The 26771-nt window shown below is 44.1% G+C and overlaps 2 protein-coding genes across 2 annotated transcripts in view; one reads left to right on the top strand and one right to left on the bottom strand.

Annotated features, from left to right (window-relative positions):
- Positions 1–26771, top strand: part of IFT140 (intraflagellar transport 140) — a 61382-nt gene that overhangs the window by 18801 nt on the left and 15810 nt on the right. The gene's annotated exons all lie outside the window — the stretch shown is intronic.
- TMEM204 (transmembrane protein 204) lies at positions 500–25594 on the bottom strand. The gene is made up of 3 exons (XM_054390829.1): positions 24704–25594; positions 12822–12977; positions 500–2462 (listed from the first exon to the last, which is right to left on the bottom strand). Exons 1-3 carry the CDS (start codon positions 24981–24983, stop codon positions 2218–2220), a joined length of 681 nt encoding a protein of 226 aa, XP_054246804.1. The 5' UTR covers positions 24984–25594; the 3' UTR covers positions 500–2217.

Genomic DNA, 26771 nt, shown 5'->3' with positions numbered 1-26771 from the left:
ATTTTCATTAAAGGTTAGTACCAAGTTTTGATCCTCCTAAATTCCCTTCTGTTTGTCGTCTCCGATTTCATTCTCCTTTTCACTTCTAAAAAGGGATGAAGTCTTTATCCTGCTGACATTTTAATGTATTCTCTGCTTATTCATTGTCTACAAGGTTTTGCAAGCTCCATGGATCCTTTTTTACTAAACAGGAAAAAATGATCCATGACAGATGAAGGCAATGTTGTTCTGTGTCTGAATGGCAAGAATCTCCCATTGCCACTAGGAAGAAATGAACATTCACACCTTTATTTATACATCTAAAATAATCACAGTAATACTGAGTATTACAAATTTGCCACCCACATAGCTGATTTTAAACTGTAAATGTACATTATTATAATATGGATATTGCAATATTAGAAGAAATAATATAATGTCTTTTAAATATTCCCATAGTTTATTTTTAAAAAACCCTGCAATTAATCATAGCATATTATTTCTAGAAAATATTTTCCAGAAACTAATGCAGGCAAATGAATACAAATCTTAGTTGGTTTTTACAAACCTACTGCTATAAGAAACTCTTTGTCAGCTTTCTGGTCTTCTACCCTGATGCTCTAGAGCAATGCAGTTGTTCTAGAGCATCAGGCTCTGCAGAGCGTTGCTCCCTTGCAACAGAGTGCAGAGCAGCAGTTGGGGTTGAGTTTCTTATCACATCAGAACTGAGTGCAGAACAGAACTCAAGAGCCAGCTTGATGATCACATTTTAACAAAGTGTAGAAAAGTATGCTGGAAATGATGATAAAGGAGAAAAGCAGTGCGCTCAGCTGGGAGCAACACAACAGTCCTAAAGGATCTGTAACTTTCACAGCTCATGAACCTCCAAACCCATCAGTAACTGTAGCATCCTCAGAGTTTAGAAACATCTGATTCTGCCTCAACTTCCTGTATCCTGAGTATTTCACATAATAGTTTTTGACCTGTTTTTCTTTTCTTCTGAGTGTGCCATGCACATGACTTTCATCAGTCCCTGCACTTCTCAGGGTCAGGCTTAGAAACATTTTGCCTAGTTCCAAAGGTACTAATTACTGTCATTTCATCACCATATTAAGTTACCAGGCAGGTCTTTCTTCAGTCTCATGCTGAAGTGCTCTGTATGTGTCTTATTCTCAGATGTGAGTGTCTGAGTGATAGATACATTTGCCAGTGTTCAGTCTGCTCTGTGCCTCTGAGTGCTGCTGGGCAGAGCTGAGTGTCCTGACCTATAGCACTCTGGTCTGAAAGTGTCACAGCAAATGTTAAAGCAAGCTGGGGAAACAAGGAATTGATTTGAGATGCAATGTCTGTGCTTAATAATTACTTCCAATAATGTGCATTGATAGTATCTGTGATGATTAGGAAGTTCAGGTGACCTTCTGTAGATACCTGCCCTCATTGAGACCCTGAAGTGGATTTTTCAGCAACATGCATGGCCCAGTCTGGCTGCGTACCCTTCTCATTTTTAACGGCATGCCTGCTGACATGTAGGATAAACCAAACCTTTGTCTCAGGATACAAAAGTGTCCAAAAAAAAAGGCAACTTGATTCTTCTGCACTCCCTTACTTTACAATTAGAATGGTTAAGGTTGCTTTTGTTTTTTACTGTCTGGGCTATGCTGTGGCTGGGGAGCAGATGTTGCAGCTAACGAGAAGCTCCTTGAAGAGAGGTGGATGGAAGAACCAAAGAACCATGAAATTAAACAGCTGTTAAAATCATCACTTATTCTATTGTGAGTTTTCTGCTTTCCTAGACTGCCTGTTAGCTCCAAAGCTGTTGTCACTGGTCTCCTATAGGTTTTGACGTTATTATTAGGGAGCAGGATAACTTTATGCAGAGAAAATGTGCTTGGTTGCCTCTTTCCTGTATTCTCATTGCACACACTTTGTGTCTGCTACAGCTGACCCTGCTGACATGTAGCTGTGAAGCTCTGTCAGGATTCTGACAATCCAACATTCTGTGCTGTACAGCAGAGGGAAAGGGCAATTTAATATAATATATATAAAATTATGTGGTTTATACATATATATATATATATATAGATGGAGCCCATCCAAATAGTAGCTGAGGGCCTTTGCCCACAAGAGTGAGCTTTGTGATGTCTTTCAACCCTTACTTTTAAATTATAGCATATATTTATAGAAAACAACTCCAATGCAGATCTCCTTGGAGACCTTTCCCCTTTCAAGTCCACTCTTTCAGCACGGTGACTCCACGTAGTCATTTTCCAGGCCACGGCGAAAGCGAGCGGTCAGGGTACGGCTGATGACGATGACCCGGGGTGCCATGCAGTCCTCACGCCTGTGAAGGATGTTCCATATGAGAATAGCAGCTGCCAACGTGGCCAAAAGACAGGCTCCAATGTTCAGATAGCAAGACCAAGAGAGGTTGGTGTAGGGTCCGATGCGGTAGAAAGTCACCAATCCAATAACCAGAACAAAACCTGCAAGAATGTGAGAATTATTTGTAGTGAGTTATCCTCTTGAATTTCTGGAGCTGCAAGATGCCACAGGCATTGGTCACTTACAGACTCATTCTGTAAACCTTTCCACCCCTGCTGGGATGTGCTCTTAAAAGCATATTTGGGCATGATGATGATGATGCATGCAAACACTAGGTGACTTAAATGGGGTCTCAATGTTAGGTTTGAATCTGTTCACTCCGCTTTAAATATCTCACTCCCACTTAGCTGCATTCCATGTGCTGGGGCTTTTTCCCCCATCTTTTTGTGTCAGTTACATAGGTGTCCTAGATGATGTAGGTGGTCATTTACCATTATTTCAAACTATTGAAAGTTGCTTCTTGACTCCTGCTAAAAAAAAAACCAAACAAAAACCCAAACCCTGACTTAAGGCTGAGGCAGAAAAAAAGTCAAGTTGTACTTTTGACAAATTAAGCTTGAATCTTCATTTTTAAAAGTAATCGCTGTTGGACAATGCCCCTTATATCAGGTTATGGATGCTTTTTAAAACCCTGGTCTCTTGAAGCCAGGCAGATGTCATCTACATCCTTGTGTGGACTGCTGAAGGCACAGCGTCTGTCTCTGAAGGGGTTAATTTTGCTCTGTATTCACATGCTTGGCTCATCACTGTGTGGAAGTGGAGATGTTCTCCTTGTGCATTCCACATCCTCACTGAAGTCTGCACTTGATTTTTCAGCATTCACAGACACTTGTGTCCCCAAAGCCACATTTAATTGTGCTCTTCATTTGCTTCCTTGAATTGCTTTTGAATTCTCATGACTTTGTTATCATCTGGCTCTTGCATGACTTCAATCTATTTATTTCTTTGTTATCTGTTTATTTATTGTTAGCAGTAATAGCACACAAGAAGACTGCAGCAGAGGTGGGGAAACAGTTTTTCCTTATGTTCAGTGTTTTTTCTGAGTTCAATTTCTCCTGAGGCACATGGTAGATAAGAAAGGGGGAGATCAGATCTTGTATTGTGGAGCATAGCTCCTCTGAGCTGCCTCAGTTCCCCATCTGTGGCATTAAGGTAATAAAACCTTTTCTCCTGTCTTCTGTTTTGTGTTTCAGGGCTTTGGGAGCTAGCTAGAGTGTGCTAGCTGTAATACATTTGTAGAGAATGTGTATCTGTGCAGATTGAGGGGTTTAGACCTTACAATAATGAAATGCAAACAGATAGTGCTTTGCTCTTCCACAAGTTGCAGTCCACTTTTCAGAGGATGATAGATACCAATTTTTTCATAAAGGTAGGAAATGGAGAGAAAGCATTGCACCCTCTATGGCAAACTTGTGGATCTGTTTCTTTTTCTTCTGGTTTAAAATTTGCAGAAGGGAGAGTATTAAGATACACCTTAATACTTACTGATGAATCTGGCATGTGACAACACTTTGTGTGGTCAGTTTTCCTTTCAGAACTCTTTCCAGTTCACATGCAGCTTCACAAGGTATCCAAAAAGCACTAAATACATTTTAGAAAGTATGTGAAGCAAATCATAAACACTTAAGCAGGAAGAACTTTTAATTTTGGCTGTTTGAACCAGTGACCACTCACAGGTACCTCTAAGGGGGACAGTAGGAATGACTAACAGCAGTCTACTTTACACTGTCTTGCATTATTTGTTCTCAGATTGTTGATAGAGGGAGCTAGGTTCAGGAAAACTACTTGCACAAAGTCACCCTGTGACACCCTGTCAACTCTTGCAGCTTAATTTCCAGTTCCTGAATTCAGTGCTGCTCTCCCACTGCAGGTTATTTGTTGTTACCTCTAGCTTAGAGAAGTCAGGGGTGATGAGCATTTTTAGTTTCCTTCCTGAAAGTCAGTTCTGCTTGTGTAAACCTGCTGGGAAAAACCCTTGGGGTTCATGGTGTGTGTGAGCTGTCCTGCCTTGGGCATCAGTTTTGCCCCATTCTGTGCTCTTTTAGCCAAGGCAAGCAGCAGTGGTCTATGCTCTTTCCTTTATGGCACAGTAGAAGTAAAAAGACACTGAAGGAATATTGTCAATATTTACATTTTCCCAAACAACTCAGCTTTTAATTAAATTACTCAAGCTTTTTTCTTCCTTGCTTAGGTATTGCTTATGGCAAATTACTGTCCTAAATTGCTGCACATCTCCATGCTGGACGGGCCACCTTCATGAACTCTCTCCATCCAATGGAGCAGTTACCCACCAGGAAAAAAACATACTAAGGACTTCTTTACAGATCCCAAAATAAAACTCGTTATGCTAGCAAGACTATTTCCCTTTGCAGGCCCTTTGCCTGAGCCCTGGTCACAGGAGCAGGCAGTCATGCAAGAGGTTTTCTCGTTCTACAGTTCTGTGCCAGTGTCTAAGCAGGAGACACTTGGGAGATAACAGGTTTGTAAGGTGCCCACCTTGGCAGGTAGCAGGAACGAGTCACTGGAGCTCCTGAGTGAAAAATGTAGGCTCTGTTTGGAGCACTTTGCTGCAGGCTAGACAGGAACTGACATTTAAGAAGAGAGAAAACTATGGCAGAGGTGGGAGAGCTGGAAGCATGCTTACTGCAGAGAGTTTCCATAATTACTTTCACAGTTCTGCTGGGGTAAACGAGCTCCAGAACAAAAATGTTGCCATGAACATTATTTTCCAGCATTCTTATTTCATATTAGCATGACCTGATAATAGATTTAGACATGAAGGAACTCAAGAGCAAAGGCTGAAGAATTAGAACTGATCTAAAAAGATTGAGTTTGCATAGAATGAGATTTAAAATTTGATGGAAGTTTTGATGCCTCTGTAAAGATGTTGTCTGAAAACTCTCAAATCTTAGCTGGACAGATTTTGCCTGTGGTAACTTCATCAGAATTAGACCTCTTGAAGCAAAATGTTCAAATGAACTTCTGATGTCTTCCTTGCCCAGACAATGGTCTTGTACACCAGCCAAGAACTGAGATGAAACATTTAACAGCAAGGCTGCTCTCTAATGTCCAGGCAAGCACATTCAGTTCACTCAGTTTGCCAGCCTGATCCTTCTCCTTCAGTGGTTCCTCTTTCTTAGGAAAAAGAGCTTTTAAATTTATTTTTATTTATCCCTTTGCTCTGTGGATGTACCTGAGGAGTGCTGTCTTCCTAGCAAAGAATTACATGTACCACCTGGTTGCAAACTGGCCAACTGATGCAATAATCTCAGTTTCAGTAAAGAATGAAACTGAAGCTTGACTAATAACTTTATTTTTACAACCACAACTGGAGCAGAGTATTTTCTTGATACTGCTATCTCCTATTTTGCTTACTGCCTTCACTGAATGTTGTTAGCATTAGATTCTCTGGTACATTTTAATTTGTTGCCTTTGAATATTGTTGAGTATTCAGTTAGTGTATCACTTGTGAGAATCCAGTGTAGCAGAAAATGGTGCTGCAATTCTGCTCCTGCTGACGTCTCTGTATCATGGGGGATAACTCAGTTGTGAATGTAAACATAAATAATGCAGAACTTGACTCTGTATCCGGAACAGTTAGAAACACACCTGTAAAAATTACCCTTGTATTAAGAATAGCTTCTGTCTCCATGACTCAAGCTCACTGTGGTGGCTTTTCACTTTTAGATAAATATTTGTAGCATTCAGCAACAATGTCTGAATTGAGGATCACTACTCCAATAAAATACCTGGAGGGAGACTGTTGGTTTCCCAGACTATTTCCCATAGGTAACTCTACTAAAAGTAACCAGAACATTGCTCTACTTGCCATGAGTCCTCTTGATTTCTGAATGTACAATACAGTTTGAGGAGGGATGCATAGGGGAAATACTACTTTAAATTTAGTTATGAGAATCTGAAACATTTTCACCTGGTTTAGTTTCGTTTCTGTTTTGTAGCAATGGTTAGACTCACAGATGAATGGCTGAATTTCCCTCAATTAATTTCATTGTGGACATCAATCAATTTCAGATCAGTTTATTGTGCATTGTCTAAAGTATGCACAGAGGCCACATCTTTACTAAAAGCCCTGATGAGATTACTTAAAGTACTCTATTTTCCCATAGAGCTGCTGTTTATCTCTAGTTGTTTCCCATCCGTAGCAAAACAAGCCTGGATAGAGGAGCTTTTCCGTTGGGGAAGGAAACAGATAACAAATTCACTAGGAAGGCTTCTGCTTGGGACACTACTGACTGTGAGTGGGGGTGGGCTGGGAGAATGCTGCTTTTTGAACTCTTATTTCAGATCTGTGGACTGAATTTCCTGTTTGACTGTATCTGGCTGCAAGCCAGCTTCAGATTTTCAGCATTTTAAAAGAACTCTCATAGTCACTTTTTTTTAAACTTCTGTGGTGGTGGTTTTTTTTTTCCAGACACTCCTTGATTTACATCCCTCTTTTAGATTAGTATAGCTGAAGAGATCTACATCATTTCTTCTGGGTTGGCAGAAAGTCTGGTTTAGGAGTTATAATCCTCTTTAGAACTTATCCTATAGGATGACTTTTGGTGCCAGGAAAAGGAAGAAGAATGAAAACAGTAGTTGAGAATTCATGACCCATGCTTGTGCAGTGGAACTGCAAACAGGGAGGGAAAATTTTCACCCCCTTTCTCTCCATTTACAAGGAATAATTTAGCTGAAATGAGTAAGCTGCTTCTAGGCACTGAACTGTAGTGATCAAAGTGAGATAGGTTACCAAAGTGTGATGGCTATGGCACTTCTGTAAGTGATTAATCAATTAACACCTTTTCCTGTGTCAGCTTGGCACAAAACACTTATTGCAGCACAAGGCAAATGTGAAGCTTCTGTAATAGTTGTGTGCTCTTCATTGTAGTACCAGGTGGAAAGCTGCAGAATTGTGCTTGCTTTGGTCTATAATGCTGTGTAATGTTGAGTACAAAAGAAATTGCCTTCCGAGGACTTGGGTAGAACATAGTATCTCTTAGAATTAAACAAGTTATGAGTAGCAGAGCTTCTCAGCAGTAAGACCCTTTTGTCCTTCACTTTTCATCACTGAATCACAATGGTTCTCCATTTGTACTGCTCTCACAGTTTGTCAGTCCCTATTTGTCTTTAATGTGCTGAGGCTGGGGGATTTAGTCAGTGTGGAGCAGTGAATTGTGCTTTATGTTGGTTAGAAATCTTCAAAGCGAGGTCCAGAGCACCGTTAACAAGTTTAGGGCTACTGACAGTGAGCTTGCTTTTCTTGGTTGTCTTTTGGAGATTTCCTTAGATATGATGCCAGTCCTTGAACCAAAGGTGGAGAAGCATTCACTGTGAATTAGATATAATTCCTGTTGGACAGCTGTTTAAATATGGATAAATGTGCAGGCTTTCATGCTGAAAGCCAGCTGCAAACATTGCTTGGCATCTTGGACTGAAGAGCAGCTGGTGTGAATGAAAGCTCTGCTTTTGATGACTGTGTACTCTGTATCAGACACAGGTCAAGCTGAGCACAACCATCTTGTACAGAGAGAAGCAGTCTTTGACAAGTGATCCTCTTGGAAGTTTCAGTGGTCATCTTCTGCTTCCATTAGTCAAGTGCTCTGTCCATCTCCTGGGGCATCAAAGGGTAGGGGTTGTGTAACTGCATCTGGCTAGGCTACTTTGTTTGAAACTTCCAGGAGGTGTCTCCATGTATATGTAACATCTGTGTTGATAAGAAATGAAGTGAATATTTGAGCTGAAGAACTTGCCATTTCACAGGCTTCATTCTGCATTATTTCTAGTGCTGGATGCCATAAAACCTTCCTTATACTTGCAGATGAGAATTATATTTATCAGGTAATCATTACCATATTTCTAATCACTGAGATGCTCCAGCAGATCTCCTGCTGATCATAGCAGTATTTAGACATGAAGAATATATGCAAATCTTCTCCCTGCTGCAGTTATTCCACTCAAAGACTTCAACTCACATTTCTTGTGAGCTACTGCCCTTCCCAGTTCAGCTGGTTCAGCTGCTCTTATGAATCATTTGAGTAAAAATAAGTGGGGTAGGCTTCATAATGTGAGATCTTTGCTAACACAGCTCGTTTTGCAGAACTCTGAGAGCAAGATCACTTCACTGTGGGGTTTGCTGTCCACACAAAAGACAAGCAAGCTTGGTGCTGAGGTGAAATTCAGCACAAGTCAAGCAGTCAAGTTCTCTTTTTGTTATGATTTTTAGGTTATTTACAGTGTCTCATTCATTTGCTTCCTTTTCAGGAAGTCTTAGGTTTACAGCTCCATAGATTTCATCTTAGAACAGAACTGGCATGAAGGTGTCTTGAAGGAAGAAGGTGGAAGGAAGTAATACAAAAATCAGAATCACATTGGTGTCTCAAGTATCTTCAGCTGTATTCTCCAATGGCTACTTTGCTGGTCTGGTCTGCATTAAGATTTTCTGATTATCAACCAATCTAAAGTTGTAGTACTCAGGAGAGAAGATAAATGGTCTAACAGTTGTTTGATTTAGGTTTAATAGCACAGAAGTGAGAGCATGCATGAACTCAGATTTCCTGTGATGTGTTAAGCTCTGGAGTGAAATGCGTCGTCAGCAGAAAGGCACAGTAGGAAAAGCAGGAATACAATGCTTGAAGTTCAAGAGGGAGCTGAGATTGTCATTTATTTAACTGTAACTGACAAGCTGAGTGGTAACACAAGCCCTTTTCTTTGGGATATTACGTATTAAAGTCATTTAATGCTGACAATGGATTGGCAAGAACATCAATCATTATGATTTAGGTTTATTCCAGTCTTGGACTTTCAGAAACTAGGAAGAGATCTGATATGAGGGATATTTTATCCCAGATTGTTCCCGTGTTTCTAACATTTCACTCTAAATTCTGTGATAATTACCACTGTACAACATTGGAGACTTGGATAGAGTCTCTTGAGGTCTGATCCGTCTGGCAGGTTGCTGCCTGCAGTAGTTTAATGTTCTCTGAAATAGTTGGTCCTGTCAGTCTGGACTTCCCTTTCCAGCTGCTCTTCTGTCAGCTTGGTTATTCATCCTATACTCAGCACATGGAGTTTGTAACAGTTCCTTGGAAAAAAACAGACAACCCTTTAGAGGGAAATTTCTGAGTGTTGACACAGAATTCCACATCCAGCATTGGTTCCATTTTCACCACAAGCCTTTTCCAAAGCAAACAGCTCCCTTTCCTGTTAACTGGGAGGTGTGAGGCTGCGGAGCTTTGGAGCTGTGTGAATCCCGTTGCTGTCCCAGGAGCAATGCTGTTTCCTCTCTTCTTTCTTTCCTCTTTGCTTCCCGGGGCTTTATTTTCTGTCAGAGGTCCATCCTTTTTGAATGACTGTCAAACGCTTGTGCAGGTGGCAGAAGTGAACAAGCAGTGGAGCCTGGAGTCATTGCAAGCTCTAGCAGGATCAGAGATGGCTGGTTTGAGCTTGTGATAGGGCTTGGAAGAGAATAGTTGGTACACTTAGTTTTGTAACCCAAAAAGGACTTCTGTTCAGACCTTGGGATGCTGTAATGAAACCCACACAGTGGGTGAATTCTGACTAAAAATAAGAAAGTGTCTGGGTTGGCTTTGTGATTCTGAGCCATACACTCAAGCTTTCATCCATACTACTAGATTTAGCTCTTCCAGTGGCCACTGCACTTCTCATCAGCATGAAATTTAGGGAGCAAACAGAAGCTGGAATGGGAGGGGACATGAATCAAGATAACTTCTGAAATTACTGACAGGATGAGCAATTGCATAACAAGTCTCTAGACTGTTTGGGATTTGAAAAAGAAAAAAACAGGAGGCACTCATGTTTTTTTCAGTAACATCTGTTAAAGTGTAATGAAGAGAAATTGCCCAAGAAAGAGTTAATTGCTCAAGAAATAGTTCATAAGATCCAACAATATTACATTCTGAGATATTGTTTGCTCTTCTCAAATGATCTGTCAAAGCCAAAGTGCGTTGGCTTTAATCCTTACAGTCAACTAGGGGAGATCTTCACACCAGTTTCTCCTGGACCTTGTTGTGATAGACAAAAGTGATTTTTCAATACCAGCTTTCTATCCACTGTTGTGATGTTTTTGCCCAACAGTGCTACTTTACTTTGAAAGCTGATGAGAGATTGCCACTTTATCGTGGATGTCTAGAGGCTGAATATTACTGTAGCTTATAGGGTGAGGGGTGGCTGCTTTCTTCCCCATCAGTAAATAAATCTTGGGCTCTAGATGTAGAAGCAGCCCTTCATCTGAGCAACAGAAACACTGGGCTTGCTAACAGCTTGCATGTATCTTTTGTCTGATACTGAAGACATTTCAGGTATAAGGTATAAAATGCTGTTGCCTGGGCCCAGTCCAGGGAATTTGGTGGATAAGGCTGATTTTTGTGGCCAGTTTGAATACTCAGCCACACAGAGCTGGGCTCTGTTGAAGAGGAAACAGCCTCTTGTCAGTGCAAGCTCTGCTCTGAACCACCTGTCCTGTGTGAGTGCACACTCTTGATTACCCAGGTAGTCAGCAGCTGCTCTACCACTGTCCTGGCAAACTAAGGAAGTCTCCAGGAAACCTGGTTTATATTGGGATAATGGCAGATATGACAACTCCTGCCCTCTTTCTCTAAAGGCATGCATTCCAGAAGACTTCAGTTTCTTCAGGTGTTGCTGACTGCAAGGCAGAAAATCCATCTGAAGATGATGGCAAAGGAGAAGGAGGATGGGGTCAGGGAGCAGGGATAGCCACCAAAATAATTGCATTACTTCTGCGGATGAGAGACCTTTGATTCCTGTAGTGCAATGTTTGTCTTGAACTATCATGAGCTGCCAGATCCATCTCTTCACACCTTTTGAACACAGCCAGGCAGATGAACTTCTTGATTCCACAGCTTCTTCAGCCATTCTCATTAGTGTTTTGTTAATCACTCTGGCTCTGGCTTTCCTCTCCTCTCCCCTCCCAGCACTGGGGATTTCAAGGTTCAGCTTGCATAACAGGTAATAGCAGGCATTTCCTTCTCCTGTGTCGGGATATCCTGGCGCCCTTCAGTCTCACTCTGACTGTTTAAAACAGACTCCAGCACAGGAAAAAAAAAAAAAAAAGACCCGTCTAAAATTAGCAGCCTGGATAGAAGAAAAGCACAGGGCTGTCCACTGTGCTGTTTGTCAATGAAACACCACATCTAAACAGGGCCAGAATGCATTTCCTCTCTGGGAAAAACAGGCATGTTGCATTTTGGGGATGCTGGGAGGGAGTGAGTGAAGCAGGCAGCACACCAGTGATCAGGGAGAGCTCTCCAGAGGGATCCAGAGTTGCAAAGACCATGGTGTGCATGAAGAGACTGCAGGGAGGTCTTGTTATGGCAAGGCTATATATCTGCCTCTTGGTAGCACTGACTGACTGCTTGAGTGTCTTGCTGCCCTTGGAAGGTGAAACAGATGTGTTGAGAGGTCCAGAACTTCTTCAGGCTCCTCCTTTTGTTTGGATTTCAGGTTTTTCATCCTTAATGGGTATTTGTAGCTGTGAAGACTGCATTTACATGACCTAGGCTAGATTCTCATCTTGCAGCAGTGTAGACCTGAGGTTTCAGTAGGTTTATAGCATTGTAAATGTTCCATGTTTTAAAAGTTGGAATGAAAATTTAAAATAAAACCACATTACTTTATTATAACTTATTGTTTCCACTAATAATGTATTTTAAATCTGATCTTGGAAGCAGCTTGAATGTTGTACTCCATCAATGACAATTTCATGCACAGGGATTTTATAGGGTGGGACTTGTGGTGTAATGGATACTGAGTGCCTTATTTTAGGTAGTAGAGAAAGATATTCTTGCAGAATGTCTGTCAGTATGGAACTGTTATAAATCCATTTCCTCCTTTCCTCATTCACTTTTGTGCACAGTCTGTGTCCATGGAAAGGAGGGAGGACATTTTATTTCTAGCAGTCAGGGTTATGGACTGACTTCAGCTCGCTTTGCTTAGGCTTCCCTCTCTGTCACAACCCAGCTGATGGCCACTAAGTAAAATTCAGGTAGCTAAAAGCAAATAAGCATGTTCCAGCAAAATTTCAAAACTCTGCTTGGCTGTCCTGCTCTGCTCTCAAACAGTTCCTTTGGTATGTTTTGCCCTGCTACGCTGTGGAGTTGTATTGCATCCAGTTTCTTTCTTTCATGTTTGCCTTCCTGGTTTCATAGGAAATAATAAAGGCTTACTTGTCTTGGTTGGCAGAAGACTCATTCTGATATTATCGCAGATAAAAGCTTCTATTCATGTGCTGCAGAATCTCACAGGGAGAGCTCCTCAGAGACACTGAGCTTACTTTTAGATTTAGGCCTTTTTGCTATTCTTTGCCACTGCTATACAAGTTTATCAGATTTTATAAGCTTTATAAAGTAAGAAGCTCCTTTCTACATAGATTTAATAGAGAATAAGGGTTTTTTTCCATCAGTAAAAAGAAGTGAACTTACTGGCAAGTTGAAAGACAGCAGCTATGGCCTCCTCCCACCACTGTGTATCCTGAGAAATGATGGGGAGCTCCATCAGGCCCAGGACGAAGATGAGCTGGCCAGCAGTCAGAGCAACCGTGGCGATGAGGTTACAGGCACGCATCATGTCGAACTGCACTAGGGAAACACAACAAGGAGGCACAAGGTTCATATTACAGAGAACAGGGCCAAGAGAGCCCTGGCTGAGCACTTCTCAGTCCAGAGAAGATGATTCTCAGGTACTGCTCCTACTCCCAGCAGTCCCTTGCTCTCACTGTGTTCCCTGTGGGCTGATGAAGAAAAGATTTTCCTTAGGATTTCTCTTGCCTCTTTCCTCCAGTTACACAGATTTCTCTTGCCTCTTTCCTCCAGTTACACAGATTTCTCTTGCCTCTTTCCTCCAGTTACACAGATTTCTCTTGCCTCTTTCCTCCAGTTACACAGATTTCTCTTGCCTCTTTCCTCCAGTTACACAGATTTCTGTTGCCTCTTTCCTCCAGTTACACAGACTTCTGTTGCCTCTTTCCTCCACTTACACAGTATCCCCTAAATATTGCTCCAGTGCAGAACAACCTTGTGTGAAACAAGGAGCATCACCAAGTGTGCGAACCTCAAGAAGAGCGAGTACTGGTTTTGGCAGCTGGGATGGGGTAATTCTGGTTATACCTTTAAAACTGGGAGGTGAAAGCATGGAGAGCAGCCCTGTGGAAAGAGATCTCTGGGGGTTGGGTTGATGGCAGGAGGAATACAAATCAACAGTGTGCCCGAGCAGCCAAAAGGGCCAACTGTGTCCTAGGGTGCAGCTAGCACAGCACAGCTAGCTGCTTGGGGGAGATAATTGTCCCTCTCTACCCTGCATGAGTATAGTTCTGGGCACCTCAGTACAAGGACAGCAAACTCTGAAGTGTGCCTGGGCCAAGTGACCAAGATGGTGAAAGGACTCAAGGGCAAGACTTAGGAGCTGTGGCTGAGGTCACTTGACTTGTTCAGCTTAAAGAAGAGAAGGCCAAGAAGGCATCATCACAGTCTATACCTTCCTCAAGACAGGCAGTGGGAGGTGCTGATCTCTATCTGGTGACCTGCAATAGGACATGAGGAAGTGAAATGAAGATAGGTCAGGGGAAGTGCAGAGTGGACATTAGGAAAAGGCTCTTCACTGAGAGGATTGTTGCTCCCTGGAACAGACTCCTCACGGAAGCAGTCACGACACCAAGCCTGTCAGAGTTCAAGGAGTGTCTGAAAGATGTTCTCAGTCATGTGGTTTATTTTTATGTAGTCCCACAAGGAGCAGGGAGTTGGATTTGAGGATCCTTACGGATCCTTTCCACCTTGAAGTATTCTGTGATTTTAAAGAGCAAATGCAGAAATTATTACAGCCATATGTATCTGGAGTACTGGCTGGAAACCTAACAATAATGGACAATCCAGATGACCACTGAGTGGAATATATTCAGTATATTGCAAAGATGGGTACCTTTAGTCAGGCATTTTTCCTGCTTTTCCTGGTAAGTTGATGTCTTGTTTTCATCCCTTTCCTCTGCAGCAAAAGGTGGGATTTGCAAATACCATTATGCCAGTTCAACATCTCTTGCTAGGATGTCATTGCTATGCTGAAGGAGAAGCAGCTCAGTGTTGAAGCTGGCATATATTAGGAAAAGAGACTCTGGACAGAAATATTCACCACATTTTCCAGAAGTGACTGAAGTGGTTATAAGTTTAATGGGATCACCAGAATTTGATTCCTGATAGTCCAAAAAGACTGCTAGAAACTACAACAAGAAAATAAAACTTCACATGCACAAGCAAGAGTAAACTTCATGGTAATCACTGAGTCTGGTCTACTTCTGTGAGTCACAAAAATGAGTTTGTTCCTTATTTTCCCCTCACAGGTCATCTTCAGCTTCCAATGTTCTAAGTAACACTCAAATATGGAATTGTCTGAAAGAATTAGTTAAGAACCATAGCTCTTTAAATTTAAAATGATAAGAAGGTAACATACTCAGTGTTTTGGGGGGTTCCCAGAGTTCATCTCTGACTGGAGAGGAAAATTATTTCAGTCAACCCCTCACATGTTGTGTTTATCTTTCAAAGTTGTCTTTTCCAGCACTGAGAGTGTTCAGATCTCTTGTCATGTTGAGTGCTTACAGGTCGTGGAGTGTGTTGCCTGATAACAGAAGGGTGTTCACATGTCTGAGCTTTAATATCAGTAAAGCCTTGAGCAGTGGGAGTGTTGTTCTGGTTTTGCCACTTAAATGGACTTCTGTAATACTTTGAGGACCAATGCCTGCTGAAGGGAGAGTGCTGACTTTCAAAAGAGAAATGTGCACAGGACAGAGCAGGCTTGCAGCCACTGTTCTCATTTGTCACAGGAGGTATCTGCAGTGTCAAATAAAGAATGGTTGGCTTACAGCTCTGAGTTCTGTTGCCTAGTCTGAATACAGTATGAATGAGCTCTGAAACACAAAGCAGCCTCTGTTGCTCTGTGCTCCTTACATTGCTGAGTTACATACTGCCCCTTGACATAAACCAGCCCCAGAGTTTTGCCTTTGCTCTTATTCAGGACTTCTTTTAAGGACTTAACTGTATTAGAAATTCTTTTGGCTCTGCCATAGAAGATAGAATATCTAGCATGCTAAAAATAGTAATACTAGGACTGTGCCCCAATTGAATTCCACAGAATTGCTATGAAGTTAGTCTTTGAATAATGGTTCTGTGCTGGCTGTCCTCTCCTGCAGCTGGAGCATGCAGTAGTGCTGGGTGTGTAAGGCTGATGATCTTCACTGCAGACACAGGGATGCTTGCTCCCCTAATGCTCTGCACAGTTCAGAGAGCTATGAAAAGGCAATTGGTATTTTTCATAGGTGCTTCTTCTAACCAAGAAGATGATCACACATGTTCCAGGCTGTAACCACATCAGGATGATGATAGGAAGAATAAGGAGAAAGCAGCTATTCTGATTTTGTTAAATGTGCAGACAGTTACTTTTATGAATTGAGCACCCTCCTATGTTTCATATTATCTACAGAGAGCTGGAGCACCTCTCCTGTGAGGAGAGGCTGAGAAAGCTGGGGTTGTTCAGCCTGGAGAAGAGAAGGCTCCAGGGAGACCACAGAGCAGCCTTTCAGTATTTGAAGGGGGCTGCAGGAGAGCTGGGGAGAGACTTTTTACAAGGCCTTGTAGTGACAGGATGAGGTTCAATGGGTTTGAGCTGGGAAAAACTAGACTGAGATTAGACATTGAGGTTAGGAAGAAATGGGTGGAAGCCCTGCTTGGATGATGCCTTGAGCAACCTGGTCTAGTGGAGGGTGTCCCTGCCCATGGCAGAGGGTTGTAAGTGAGTGGTGTGTGAGGTCTGTTCCAACCCAAACCATTCTAGGATTCCATTTTATGGTCTGTTATCTTTTGGTTTTGTTCTAGAAATGTATTAATCCCTCTTCTTCAAAGAGGAAAATAATGCAACCTAATAATGCACATCTCTTGTAAACTGCACCCTTCTTGCAGCAGGGCTTGTTGATTGTGTTCAGCCTGAAAGCACTGCTCTGTGGGTGACTCTGCTTGCTTACTCCTAGCCCTTGCACCTCTGCTGTTGTCAGATGACTATATGGCAATTCTGTTTTGTACACCAGCAGCTCATGTGGCTGAGCTTTGGCAACATGAAACCTACCACCCTAGAGGGTGGTAGTTGTGGAAGGCAGCCCTGGTCTCCTTTTATTGAAGACAACCAACAGACACTATTGAGCAAGAAAGGGAACTGAGGGTACAATATCAAATCTTTTCTTCAGAGCCTCTACCCATGATGGTGAGGATGTAAATCCTGTTGAGGAAGGCCAAGTGCTGAAACTTTTTTTCGTTCTTAAAGGACTGCTTGATCCAGGAATAAATATTTCTCATCTCTTACAGCCTGTAGTATGGTTTCTGTAAGAGCTGTGAAATTTAATGGTTGCCTTTGTGCTCCTTTACTCTGTCTACTGCTATTTGAAATTACACACAACCCAGAACTCCCTCAGGAGTCAGCTCCAGTCCATTCTGCTGTGTTTTCTGTAATTACTGTGACTTTAGGAGGATTTGTTCAACCATAACAAACGTTTCTGCTTCATTTACAGTAGCCATGATCCCATTGTAACTTTCTGTGGCCACTGCAAACTTCATCAACTTTTGTGGAATGAGGTTTGTTAGTCAGAATTTGTAAAACAAGAAGTTCATCATGATTATAATGTCTGCAGAACTACTGGTGCTATTTGTGTTACTCTCTAGCTTCTAGAGCCTGTTATCTGAGACTGTCATGACACACTTGTGTTTTGGATGTGTCCTACCTTTCTTGGTTTCAACTCCCTGTTTGTAAAATCCCCTATCTCCTGCACTTTAACTGTGAAAGCAGTTTCCTGTAGCTAGAGGTGGATGGTTCCAGCAGCACAGAACTGGAAGGTGCAGAAGGTTTGTGTTCCTCTGTGAGTGTCTGACATAGGTGAAGGAGCACAGGCAATCCAGAGTACATCTCTGCTTTTCCTTCACCTCCTTTAAGTTGTGGCATGGCTGTTGAGAACTGGAAAGGGGTGGACAAAAAATGGCTCCAAAGTCTGCTCTAAGCAGCTATGGTTCATCAGTACAAAATGCTAGTCTCTGACTTTTTCCTTCTGGAAGCCAATCTTGATCCCAGCTTACTCAGAGTAGTTAATTCATGGCAAGAGTATCCAGGTGGGGCTCTGGTACAGCTGAGGGTACTGGCTGATGAATTCTGCTTTGGTGAAGCCAGTGATCAGCCAAGGGTCAAAACCCAGATGCCAGGGTGAGTGTTTTGCTCACTTCCTAGACCAGATGTATCCACCTGGATTAGAAATGGTGATTTGATTTTGTCATTTGCAAGCAGCAATTTTGCTGTGCTCCACGTTAGCCCCAGGACTCTTTGTGCCTTGCAGAAGTACAAGTAGTCATATGGGAAAGTCTGGGGATAATGAGGAAGGATGATCTCACTGAAGAATCAGATTATGCTAATTGCTTAACATGTGAAATTTTCTTCCCCTTTTCTGTCTGACATAGGGAAAAAACAATCATGAGTGGGGACTCAAGCTTTAAAGCACTGGGTATGTTGAAATAAACTAATTGGCCCAAGATACTTGAATATTTGTCTACAGCTTCCCCTGAGAAATACCACTTCTGGTGAACAAAAATTTTACTACAAACTGAAGTCCAGCTTCTGTGAGGTATTGAGTTAGTAGCCCTGGGAAGAGTCTAGTGGCCACACGTTCACTCACTGTGTGTAAGCAGTACTGAGTGAACATCTCACTGTGGCTTCTGTTTCCAGCCTGTCAGGGAAGCTGCGAGAGATGGCAGTGAGCATGCTGTTAGTGTAGCCCCACTGTGGGACACAAAACATGTTACAGCCAAAAAACCACACCTGAAATTTTGTAATTAGATGGGCAGGAATTCCTTATGGAACTACTTAAGTTGTGTTCCGCTTCAGTTCTTTTTGTAACCAAAAGTTACCCTTTCATGTATGGATTCAGACTGCAGAAGAGAAGGCTCCAGTGAGACCTTAGAGCAGCCTTCCAGTACCTGAAGGGGACCTACAGGAAGGCTAGGGATGGATTATTGACAAGGGCTTGCAGTGACAGAACAGGGGCAATGGCTTTGAGCTGGAAGAGGGGACATTGAGACTGAGATTAGGAAGAAATCCTTGACAGTGGGGATGCTGAGACACTGGAACAGGTTCCCCAGAGAGGTTGTGGATGCTCTGTCCCTCAAGGTGTTCAAGGCCAGGTTGGATGAGACCTTGAGCAACCTGGACTAGTGGGAGGTGACCCTGAATCCTGAAAAGTTTGGAACTTCTCCAAAATAAGTACAGAGCACAGCAGTAAAGTGCCCAGTGCAGAGAGCAGCCACTCTAATTTGAGGAGCTGTACCTCTTACAGCCTCTCCTGTCAACTTACTCATTTCATTTCTGTGAATGTTGATCACAGTGCAGGTGTTAGGAGGGGAAATGACAAGCCCGGTGCTGCCAGCTGTCCGTACTGCTCCATCTCTATGTCACAGCCTCAGCAGTTTATCAGGCAGCCATGGCTTGGGGCTTTTTTTCATTCTGATGGTCATTCCTGTCTTCTCCATATGCAGTGGGCCTCCTTTCTTATCTGCATATACTGAAAAAGTACCATGTGGCTACAGCATGCTTGACTCCACCTGGCTGCCAGCCAGCCAGATTTCAGGGAAATTAGTAGACACTGGAAGTGTTTGTAATTGCAGTGGCCACAGGCACTCAGGTGACCTGCTGCTTCTGCAAGCAAATCAGCTGCTCCTTCCCACACTAAGAAACAGCCTCCTGCCAGAGCCCCTGTGCTTCATGGGGAACATATGCTGGCATAGTGCAGGTCCTGGGTCAGGCCAGCTCCAGGCACGAACCCATGCTGGGTGCAGAGCGGGTTGAGAGCAGCTCTGAAGAAAACCTTTGGGGTGTTGGTTGCTGAGAAGCTCCCCATGAGTCAGCAGTGCCCTCATGCAGCCCAGAAGGCAGCTGTGTGCTGGGCTGCAGCAAGAGGAGTGTGGCCAGCAGGGCAAGAGAGGGGATTCTGCCCCTTTTCCCCTGCTCTGCTGAGACCTCACCTCCAATCCTGCCTCCAGTTCTGGTGTCCCCAGCATAAGAAGGACACAGAACTGTTGGAGCCAGTCCAGAGGAGGCCACAAGGATGATCCAAGGGCTGGAGCACCTCTGCTATGAGGATAGGCTGAGGGACCTGGGGTTGTTCAGCCTGGAGAAGTGAGGGGACCTTAGAGCTGCCTTCCAGTGCCTGAAAGAATCCTACAGAAAGGCTGCAGAGAGACTTTTCTTGAGGGTGTCTAGAAACAGGACAAGGGGGAATGGTTTGAAGCTGAGGGAGAGCAGGATTAGACTGGATCTGAGGAAGAAGTTCTTCAGTACAAGGGTGGTAGGACTCTGGAACAGGCTGCTCAGGAAGGTTGTGGATGCTTCCTCCATGAGGGTGTTCAAGGCCAGGCTGGATGAGGCCTTGAGCAGCTGAGTCTAGTTGTGAGGTGTCCTTGCCCATGGTGGGGAGGTTGGAGTAGATGATCTCTAAGGTGCCTTCCAACCTGAGCCATTCCAGGATTCTATGATCATCCATGGAGGCTGGACAGGTGCTTACACTTGGTCCCTCTGGCACTCACATAGTCACTCCTGATGCCTGTCCGTGGCACTGGCTTTGCCTCCCTGTCAGAGCTCCAGTTAAGCAGCATGGTGTCGCTCTGGGCACCTGTGCTGGATGCACACTTCCCATGGCTGAGACTTTCCTTATGTCTTCTGCAGCCCTGAAGAACCCAGTGAGGTTTTTATATCTTTCTAAACCCCTCCCTATTCCTGTGTCTCCACATTGTTCACAATGTTCCCTAGACAAAAAGGGACAGCCTGTGACCTCAGCTAATGAATAAATCAGCTCCATCTGTCCACCCAGAGATAGCCTTGTAGCACAGTAGGGCTTAAGGACATATTTGCACCACACAGCATGGTTAAAAATATCTTAGCTGATTCCAAGTAATCTGGTGTGTTCACATAGTACAATGCAGTGTCACTGGGCTGGTGCTTGGTTAGGACATAAGTCATGGTGGCTTGGAGTCGGTCTGGTTTGCTCTGAGAGGGCATCATGGGTGGTGTGTGTCCCTGCTTGATGTTGTGTGGCTCAGTACACTACTCAAGTGGGTACAAAGTGAGTACTGAGCACTCAAGACACACTATCCTACTCCAGATCTCACCAAGTGTATGCTTCCACCATGTGTGGGGTTTTTGTGAGGGTTGAGAGATGCAGACAAGCATAATCATCTGAGATTTTGCAATGGTTCTGAAACTGCATATCCATAAACTGGCTTGGCCCTCACCCAGATGGCAGGAGAGCTGAGCTACCTGGCCAGGCTTCCTTAAAATGTTTTGAAGAGGGGATGTATCATCTGAGTTCTGGGTCAAGCCTTACATTTGTATCATCATGGTTTGTCCATGTTAGAAAAACTTTGATTGATGTCCTCACAACTGGGCTCTGATTCTCAGCATGAGCAAAGATTTCAGATCTGATTGTATGTTGCCACTACAAGGGAGTTATCTCACCTGGTGTCACACTTGCCTCACTAGAAGCAGTGCTTGTTGGACTCCTAATACAGCCACTTCATCCAACAGAAAAATAACCATGCCAAAAACCCATCCTCCCAAACCTTCCACTGTGTGTTTTCTTTCTGTTAGTCATTTGAGCTATCTCACAGAAGCTCTTTAGCATCACAGATGATTTGAAGAGTGGTGCAGGACTGCACAGCAAGGAGAGAAAGAAGTAAAGACAAATGGAAGGGCCTAACATCTCTCTCTTCCAGGAACAGTGAGGCTTGAGCATGAAGGACAGAGTTGAGATGCTTTCTGCTAAAACTAGAGTCACCCGTGGTTTTTGAGTGTTGCCTTGCTGAAATATTTCACATTAAGATGTTTCCATGTAATTTTTAATGTAATTTACTCCCATCCCATTTCTAATCTCTTTTTCCTCCTGGCATCTCTTTGCTGCAGAATCTGTAGCCTCCCCCTCTCCTTTCTGTCACTTGGTGTTTAGCCCGGCGGTCCTTTCCTGACACTCTCCTGTCCTTGATGCAGTGTTTACAGCACAGGATTTGAATGCAAAGCCCCTTGATTCACCTCCTGCTTGGGTGGGTTTTGTGGTGGGGAAATAATTCACACAAATATCCTGTTAGTGGAGAGTGGGATCAGAGAGGTATTTGGTGTGGAATTTGCCTGTGTTGCCAGGGAGACCTTTGGCAGACATGCTCCATCACATTGCCTTTTTTTTTTTTTTGTTCATCCCCTGCATGATCTTTTGACAGGTCATTTACTGTGACTTTTACCCAAAATATGCAAAACTTAATTAGTATCTGTTTGGGTTTAGTTTGAGCATGTGCAAGCCCTGACACAATGAGCTGCTTTCAGAATTTTCCTTGCAAATACTTTTGCTTGAGCTCTGCAGATGCTGAGCAGAAAAACTCACCCCAGCTTTATTGTGTGCCCTAGAAAGGAGCTTTGCCAGTCGTTCCAAGAGGAGGAGTGGGCAGTGGTAACTGAGTTTTAAGAATGTGTTTTCCTCTGCCAGCAACTGAGCCTGCTGCTGGCAGAGCCTTTAGTTGGCTGTTACTTATGGACAGAAGTCAGCAGTGTATGGAAAAGCAGAATCTCAAAAGGTTTACAGTTTGCCTGTTGATCTGTGAGATAAACAACTTGTCCCCTAATAGGTACCTGTGTCTGTGTATAAATAACGATTTTTGTTTATTTATCTGTGAGATTGTGGCCTTTCCTGCATTGTATTGGAAGAACACATTTTCTAGCTATTGTTCTATAAATGGCATCCAAAATACTGAACTTTTACCACTGAGGTAGGAATTTGTTTGTTCAGTCATTTATTTTTTATAGGCATGTATACACATAGACACTGAGACCTGCTTGTGATCTATCTCCCACGGCCAGGGGAGGATTGCCTTACACATCACTAAAGGCTGGGTGTCAAGAGGCAGGGGACAGGCTTGCTGGGCAGAAACTCACTGACTGCACCTATAGTCCATGGAAACATATTTGTCATAAAAATAAGTGCAACAGGTTTGTTTCCAACTTAGTGTCTTACACAGCTGCAGAGGTGAGATTTTCTTTTAGGTGCTTTAGACAGATTCAGAATTGGCCTTTAGCTTAATGCTTTGCTTTCAGATTAAATAGTGAGTATTCCTAGACAAATTGAGTCGCTGGGCTTCAAAGTTCTCCTTTAAATTGGAATTTTTAATAGGGTTTGGTAGAGAATTCTTCTGGGGACTTGCTCATGCTATAGTTATTACTCTGAAATGTTAACATTTTCTTTCATGTTTTGCTTCTATTTGAAATGGTGCCCTTGCGATTCTGCCATGAAACAGAGACATCTGTGTGAGTCTTTACAGCAGCACCCATCTCCAGAGCTGTGCACAGAGACTGTCTACAAAGGCCTGTAGTGATAGGATGAGGGGCAATGGCTTCAAACTAGAGAAGAGCAGATTTAGATTGGATGTTAGGAACAAGTTCTTTACTATGAGGGTGGTGGAACACTGGAACGGGTTGCTCAGGGAGGTGGTTGGGGCCCCGTGCCTGGAGATGCTCAAAGTGAGGCTCAACAGGGCTCTGGGCAACCTGATCTAGTTGAGGATGTCCCTGCTGACTGCAGAGGGGGTTGGACTGGATGACCTTTAGAGGTCCCCTCCAACCTAGACCATTCTATGATTGTATGAAATGCAGGGCTGTGTGCTTCAGGTGCTGCAGCAGCCCAGTGCAGTCTGCAGCTGTTGAATATAGAACTTGTACTTCTAAGGTTCCTGAGTGCTGTGCCTGTGCTCCAAGTTAGCACATGCCTTACAAAAATTAACTGGGACAGTGATTCCAGGGCTGAAGTTGCAGATATACATCAAGCATCTTTTTCAGTGGTCTAATCCTTTTTATACTTCTTTGTCATTTACAAAAGTTCTTTCAATTAGAAAAGAACTGCAAGTTAGGTTTCAGGCTTTATAGCAGTTTAGAAGCTTTCTGTTTGGGATTTATGCAGGTTTGATGGTGGCAAATGAGCAAAAAAAAGATTACTGCATGATTTTGTTGCAGTACAGGGTATGGAATGGGTCCACATAAAAGCTTTTATTCAAAAGAAATTCCTCTCATATTTGTTTTTGTCTCCAGAGGGACATGAGAGGCTTTGAGGAGGGGCAGAACATTTTGCTCTTTCTCCACATTTCAAACCATCATAAAAATCTATCTGCAATCCCTGATGGTGCTTCAGAGGCCCCAGAGCTGTCGATGAGGACTGTTAAAACCTCTGGAAAACCCCAGTGGCTGTCAAGGCATGGACTTTGTCAACAGGTTCTGTTAAATGCAGCCTCTAAAGCCAATGATTTGGCTGAACAAACAGCCCTGAGGCACTGCTGCCCACAGCCTTGCTGGCTCCCAGCAAGGTCAGACAAAGCCGCTAGAAGCAGAGGCCTTCAGAGGAGCAAACCTCTTGGCACCGTGGTTATCAGTGGTCACAGCCACAGTGCCTGAGGTGACTGCAGAGATCCCAAGCACAGTTCTGCTCTGGTTTCTCAATGAGAGCAGAGTTGCAGCATTAATGTTCTGAATGTGATCATCAGGTGCACTTCTTTTGTTGTTCAGCTTTGTGATTCTCAGCACTGGTTACAGGTTTCACTCTAACAAAAAACTAACTGGCCTAGTTTAAGATGTAGGCATCTTCAGATGCCATGAGTCTGGGGCTTTACAAAATGAGAAGTGCACTCTGCTTGGTGATTTTTCTGTTCCCAAGCAGGATACTAACTGTTTCTTTACTGAATAGCTGCAGGCATTAAGGCCTATCTCAGTTTTACATGTTTTTACCAAAACCGTTTCTGTCTTTTGTGCTCCTGATGATTCCAACAAACATAAACAGAAGGGAGAAATAACTTAGCGTGGCATCAGGATACTTTCTTTGTGGTTGGGTTTTATTTTACAGTATCCAGAGCAACTGTGGTTGGGGTTTAATGTGTTGAGCAGGAAGGATATGGCTGTAGCAGCAACTCAGGAGGGAAAAGTGAGCAGCAGAGCTTTAAACTTACACCTCACAGATGACTTGTTCAAAGCACATTGTTGCATACACATAGAAACGAGACAGCACAAGGGAGATTACTGCTTTTGGGGAGGAGGACTTTAGTTCATCACTGCTGGGCATAATTATTTTTCTTTTCCCAAACTGATTTATTTGAGGATGAATGTTAATAGACATTAGGAACCAGACAACTAACAACGATTTGGGGATGTAAACATGCACTGTATCAATGGTGACCTCACGTAAGCTGAGAAGAGAAGAGGCTGAACTTACGTTTGACAGTGCTGCGAGACTCCTGGAACCCAGCTGACTCTGAACCCCAGCCCAGGGTTTCACACTCGCGCTCCTCCCCTTGCCCATGCCTGGCACTCGTGCTCGCACCTCCTCTGCTCCTTTCTGCCAGCCAGCACATCTTCCAGAGCCCCACGCTGCGCTTGCGCCCGTCCTCCAGGGTCTGGTACACCCAGTTGGGAGTAAAGGCAGCTGCGTTGTTAAGGATCAGTGAGACCAGGGCTACCAACACAGCTGTGGCTACCAGTTTCTGGACAGTCATATCTGACTGTCAGCTTGCTGCCAGTCTATTTGCAGAAGACACGAGGTCTCAGTCAGCTGCGGCACATTGAAATGGGGCTTGAAGCAGAGGCAGCTTGGCTAGGATGTTATGGATGGCTAGAGGACATCACCGCTCATTCTCAAAGTCAGCGCCAGAGGTGTTTCTGATCAAGGAGATGAGAACTGTGCGAGGTAGGTAGGAGAATTCCATAAAATAAGACGACAAAGAAGCTTTTTTAGGTCCTTCCCAGCTTTGACTTATCCACCTTCTTCTACTTTGATAAGTAATGCCAGTCCTGTGATGAACTGAACGATAGGGAGGTCCATTCCTTGTGAGACGAGGCGAACCCAGCAAGAATCCAGTCTCGAGGCTGGGGAGGCTGAGCTGCAGCAGGGGCAGAGGCTGGGATGCTCGCCAGCAGCGTGCCAAGCGCCCTGGGTCCCGTCAGTCACCCCACGCTGCTGCCACAGCCTTGCTGTTGGGTCCAGCCTTCAGAACACGGCCGTGGGCATTCTCTCAAAGCCGAGCCGCGCTGGAGGTGGCTGCTGGCATCCCAAAGGAGCTCTGCAGGCTCGGGGTGTCTCGAGGAGTTTGCTCTGGCGTGTCTCTCTCCGAAGATCCGAGCTGCGAGTGCAGGGACCGGAGAACAGCCACTGCTGTGAGGAAAAGGCCCCCCCCCACCTCTCCACCAAGAGGAAATGGCTGTTTTTGTGGCTGTTTTTGGTGAGCCTCAGGGCGTAGTCGACTGCAACAAACAGAGCCACTGCCACAGCAGTCAAACATTAACAGGATGTGTTTCCTGTAAGGAAAAGACTATGGAGACTTCTAAAGTTGTACCTCCTCCCCTCAGAGAGCCCCCCTCCCCGGCTCACCCCTCCTACCCACCCAGCAGCACAGAGCAGGGCTGAGAGCACCGGGCTGAGCATCGCCGGCAACCCGAGGAGCAAATCACAGCTACTCAGAGCTCCTCTTCAACAGGAGAAACACAAACCCCCAGCCTCAGCTCGCCGGGCGTCAGGTCTGCAGAAACGGGTCGAGGAGAGGGGCTTTGAAACGCTTTTCGTTGAAAGCCAAACATGTCAGCGTTAGCTCTTGAATAGTGTGGGGAAAGCAGTGCCAGGGGGTGTCCACCGATGTCCCTCTTCTTCTCCACAACCCGAGGAGGGACCGTGGCAGCTAAACAGAAAATCTCAAGATTCTCAGCCTGATAACCAAACGAGTTTGGGAGTGTCTGAAGAGGCAGTTGCAAGAGTGAGGCTGTGAATGAAGGTGAAAATTGCTGCGCTGCGCCTGCGCGGGGTTGGCCCCGTGTCCTGCTTTGCTGGCCATGCTGGTGGCTCTTCAGTGCTCTGAGGAGCCAGGCCACCTTCCTTCAGTGCCCAGGGGATGGAAAAGCTACTCCCGGTTGCTACTACAATGCCTCAGTTCACCATTCAGTATGGAATTGACCACCGTGCAACAAGCCAGGAGTGTGGCACTGGCTGCTGCCAAGCCACAAGGAAAGCAGCCTGAAGAAGTGGCTTAAAAAAGAGTTGTTGAGGACATTTCAAACCCTCCCTGAGAGGGGCCTGTTTCCAGAGGGGCCTTGCAGAGACCAGCTCTCTGAGTGGCTGCTCACTTTGTCTTGTTTCCATCAGCTGTGCAGGACTGGGGTGAGGGCAGTGATGCCTCGGTGCAAGTTCTGCTCCTCAGGGTTCTGCCCAGCTTTGAGCAGAGCCTGTCAGAACTTCTCAGACTGAAAAAATACCACTCAAGGTGTGATATTAAACAGTGTATTGTGAAATGGAG

The sequence above is a fragment of the Indicator indicator genome, chromosome 22, assembly GCF_027791375.1.
Source record: "Indicator indicator isolate 239-I01 chromosome 22, UM_Iind_1.1, whole genome shotgun sequence".
In the NCBI taxonomy this organism is placed as follows: domain Eukaryota; kingdom Metazoa; phylum Chordata; class Aves; order Piciformes; family Indicatoridae; genus Indicator; species Indicator indicator.
Note: the sequence above shows the minus strand (reverse complement) of the source record. Positions and strands in the feature narration are given on the sequence as shown.

Bases quoted from the DNA above. Each gene is read 5' to 3' on its own strand.
- TMEM204 (XM_054390829.1), bottom strand. From the start codon at position 24,983: ATGACTGTCCAGAAACTGGTAGCCACAGCTGTGTTGGTAGCCCTGGTC. The intron at 12,978-24,703 runs GTAAGTTCAGCC...GTGTTTCCCTAG, and splicing joins GTCTCGCAGCACTGTCAAAC to TGCAGTTCGACATGATGCGT. The intron at 2,463-12,821 runs GTAAGTTCACTT...ACATTCTTGCAG, and splicing joins TGCTGTCTTTCAACTTGCCA to GTTTTGTTCTGGTTATTGGA.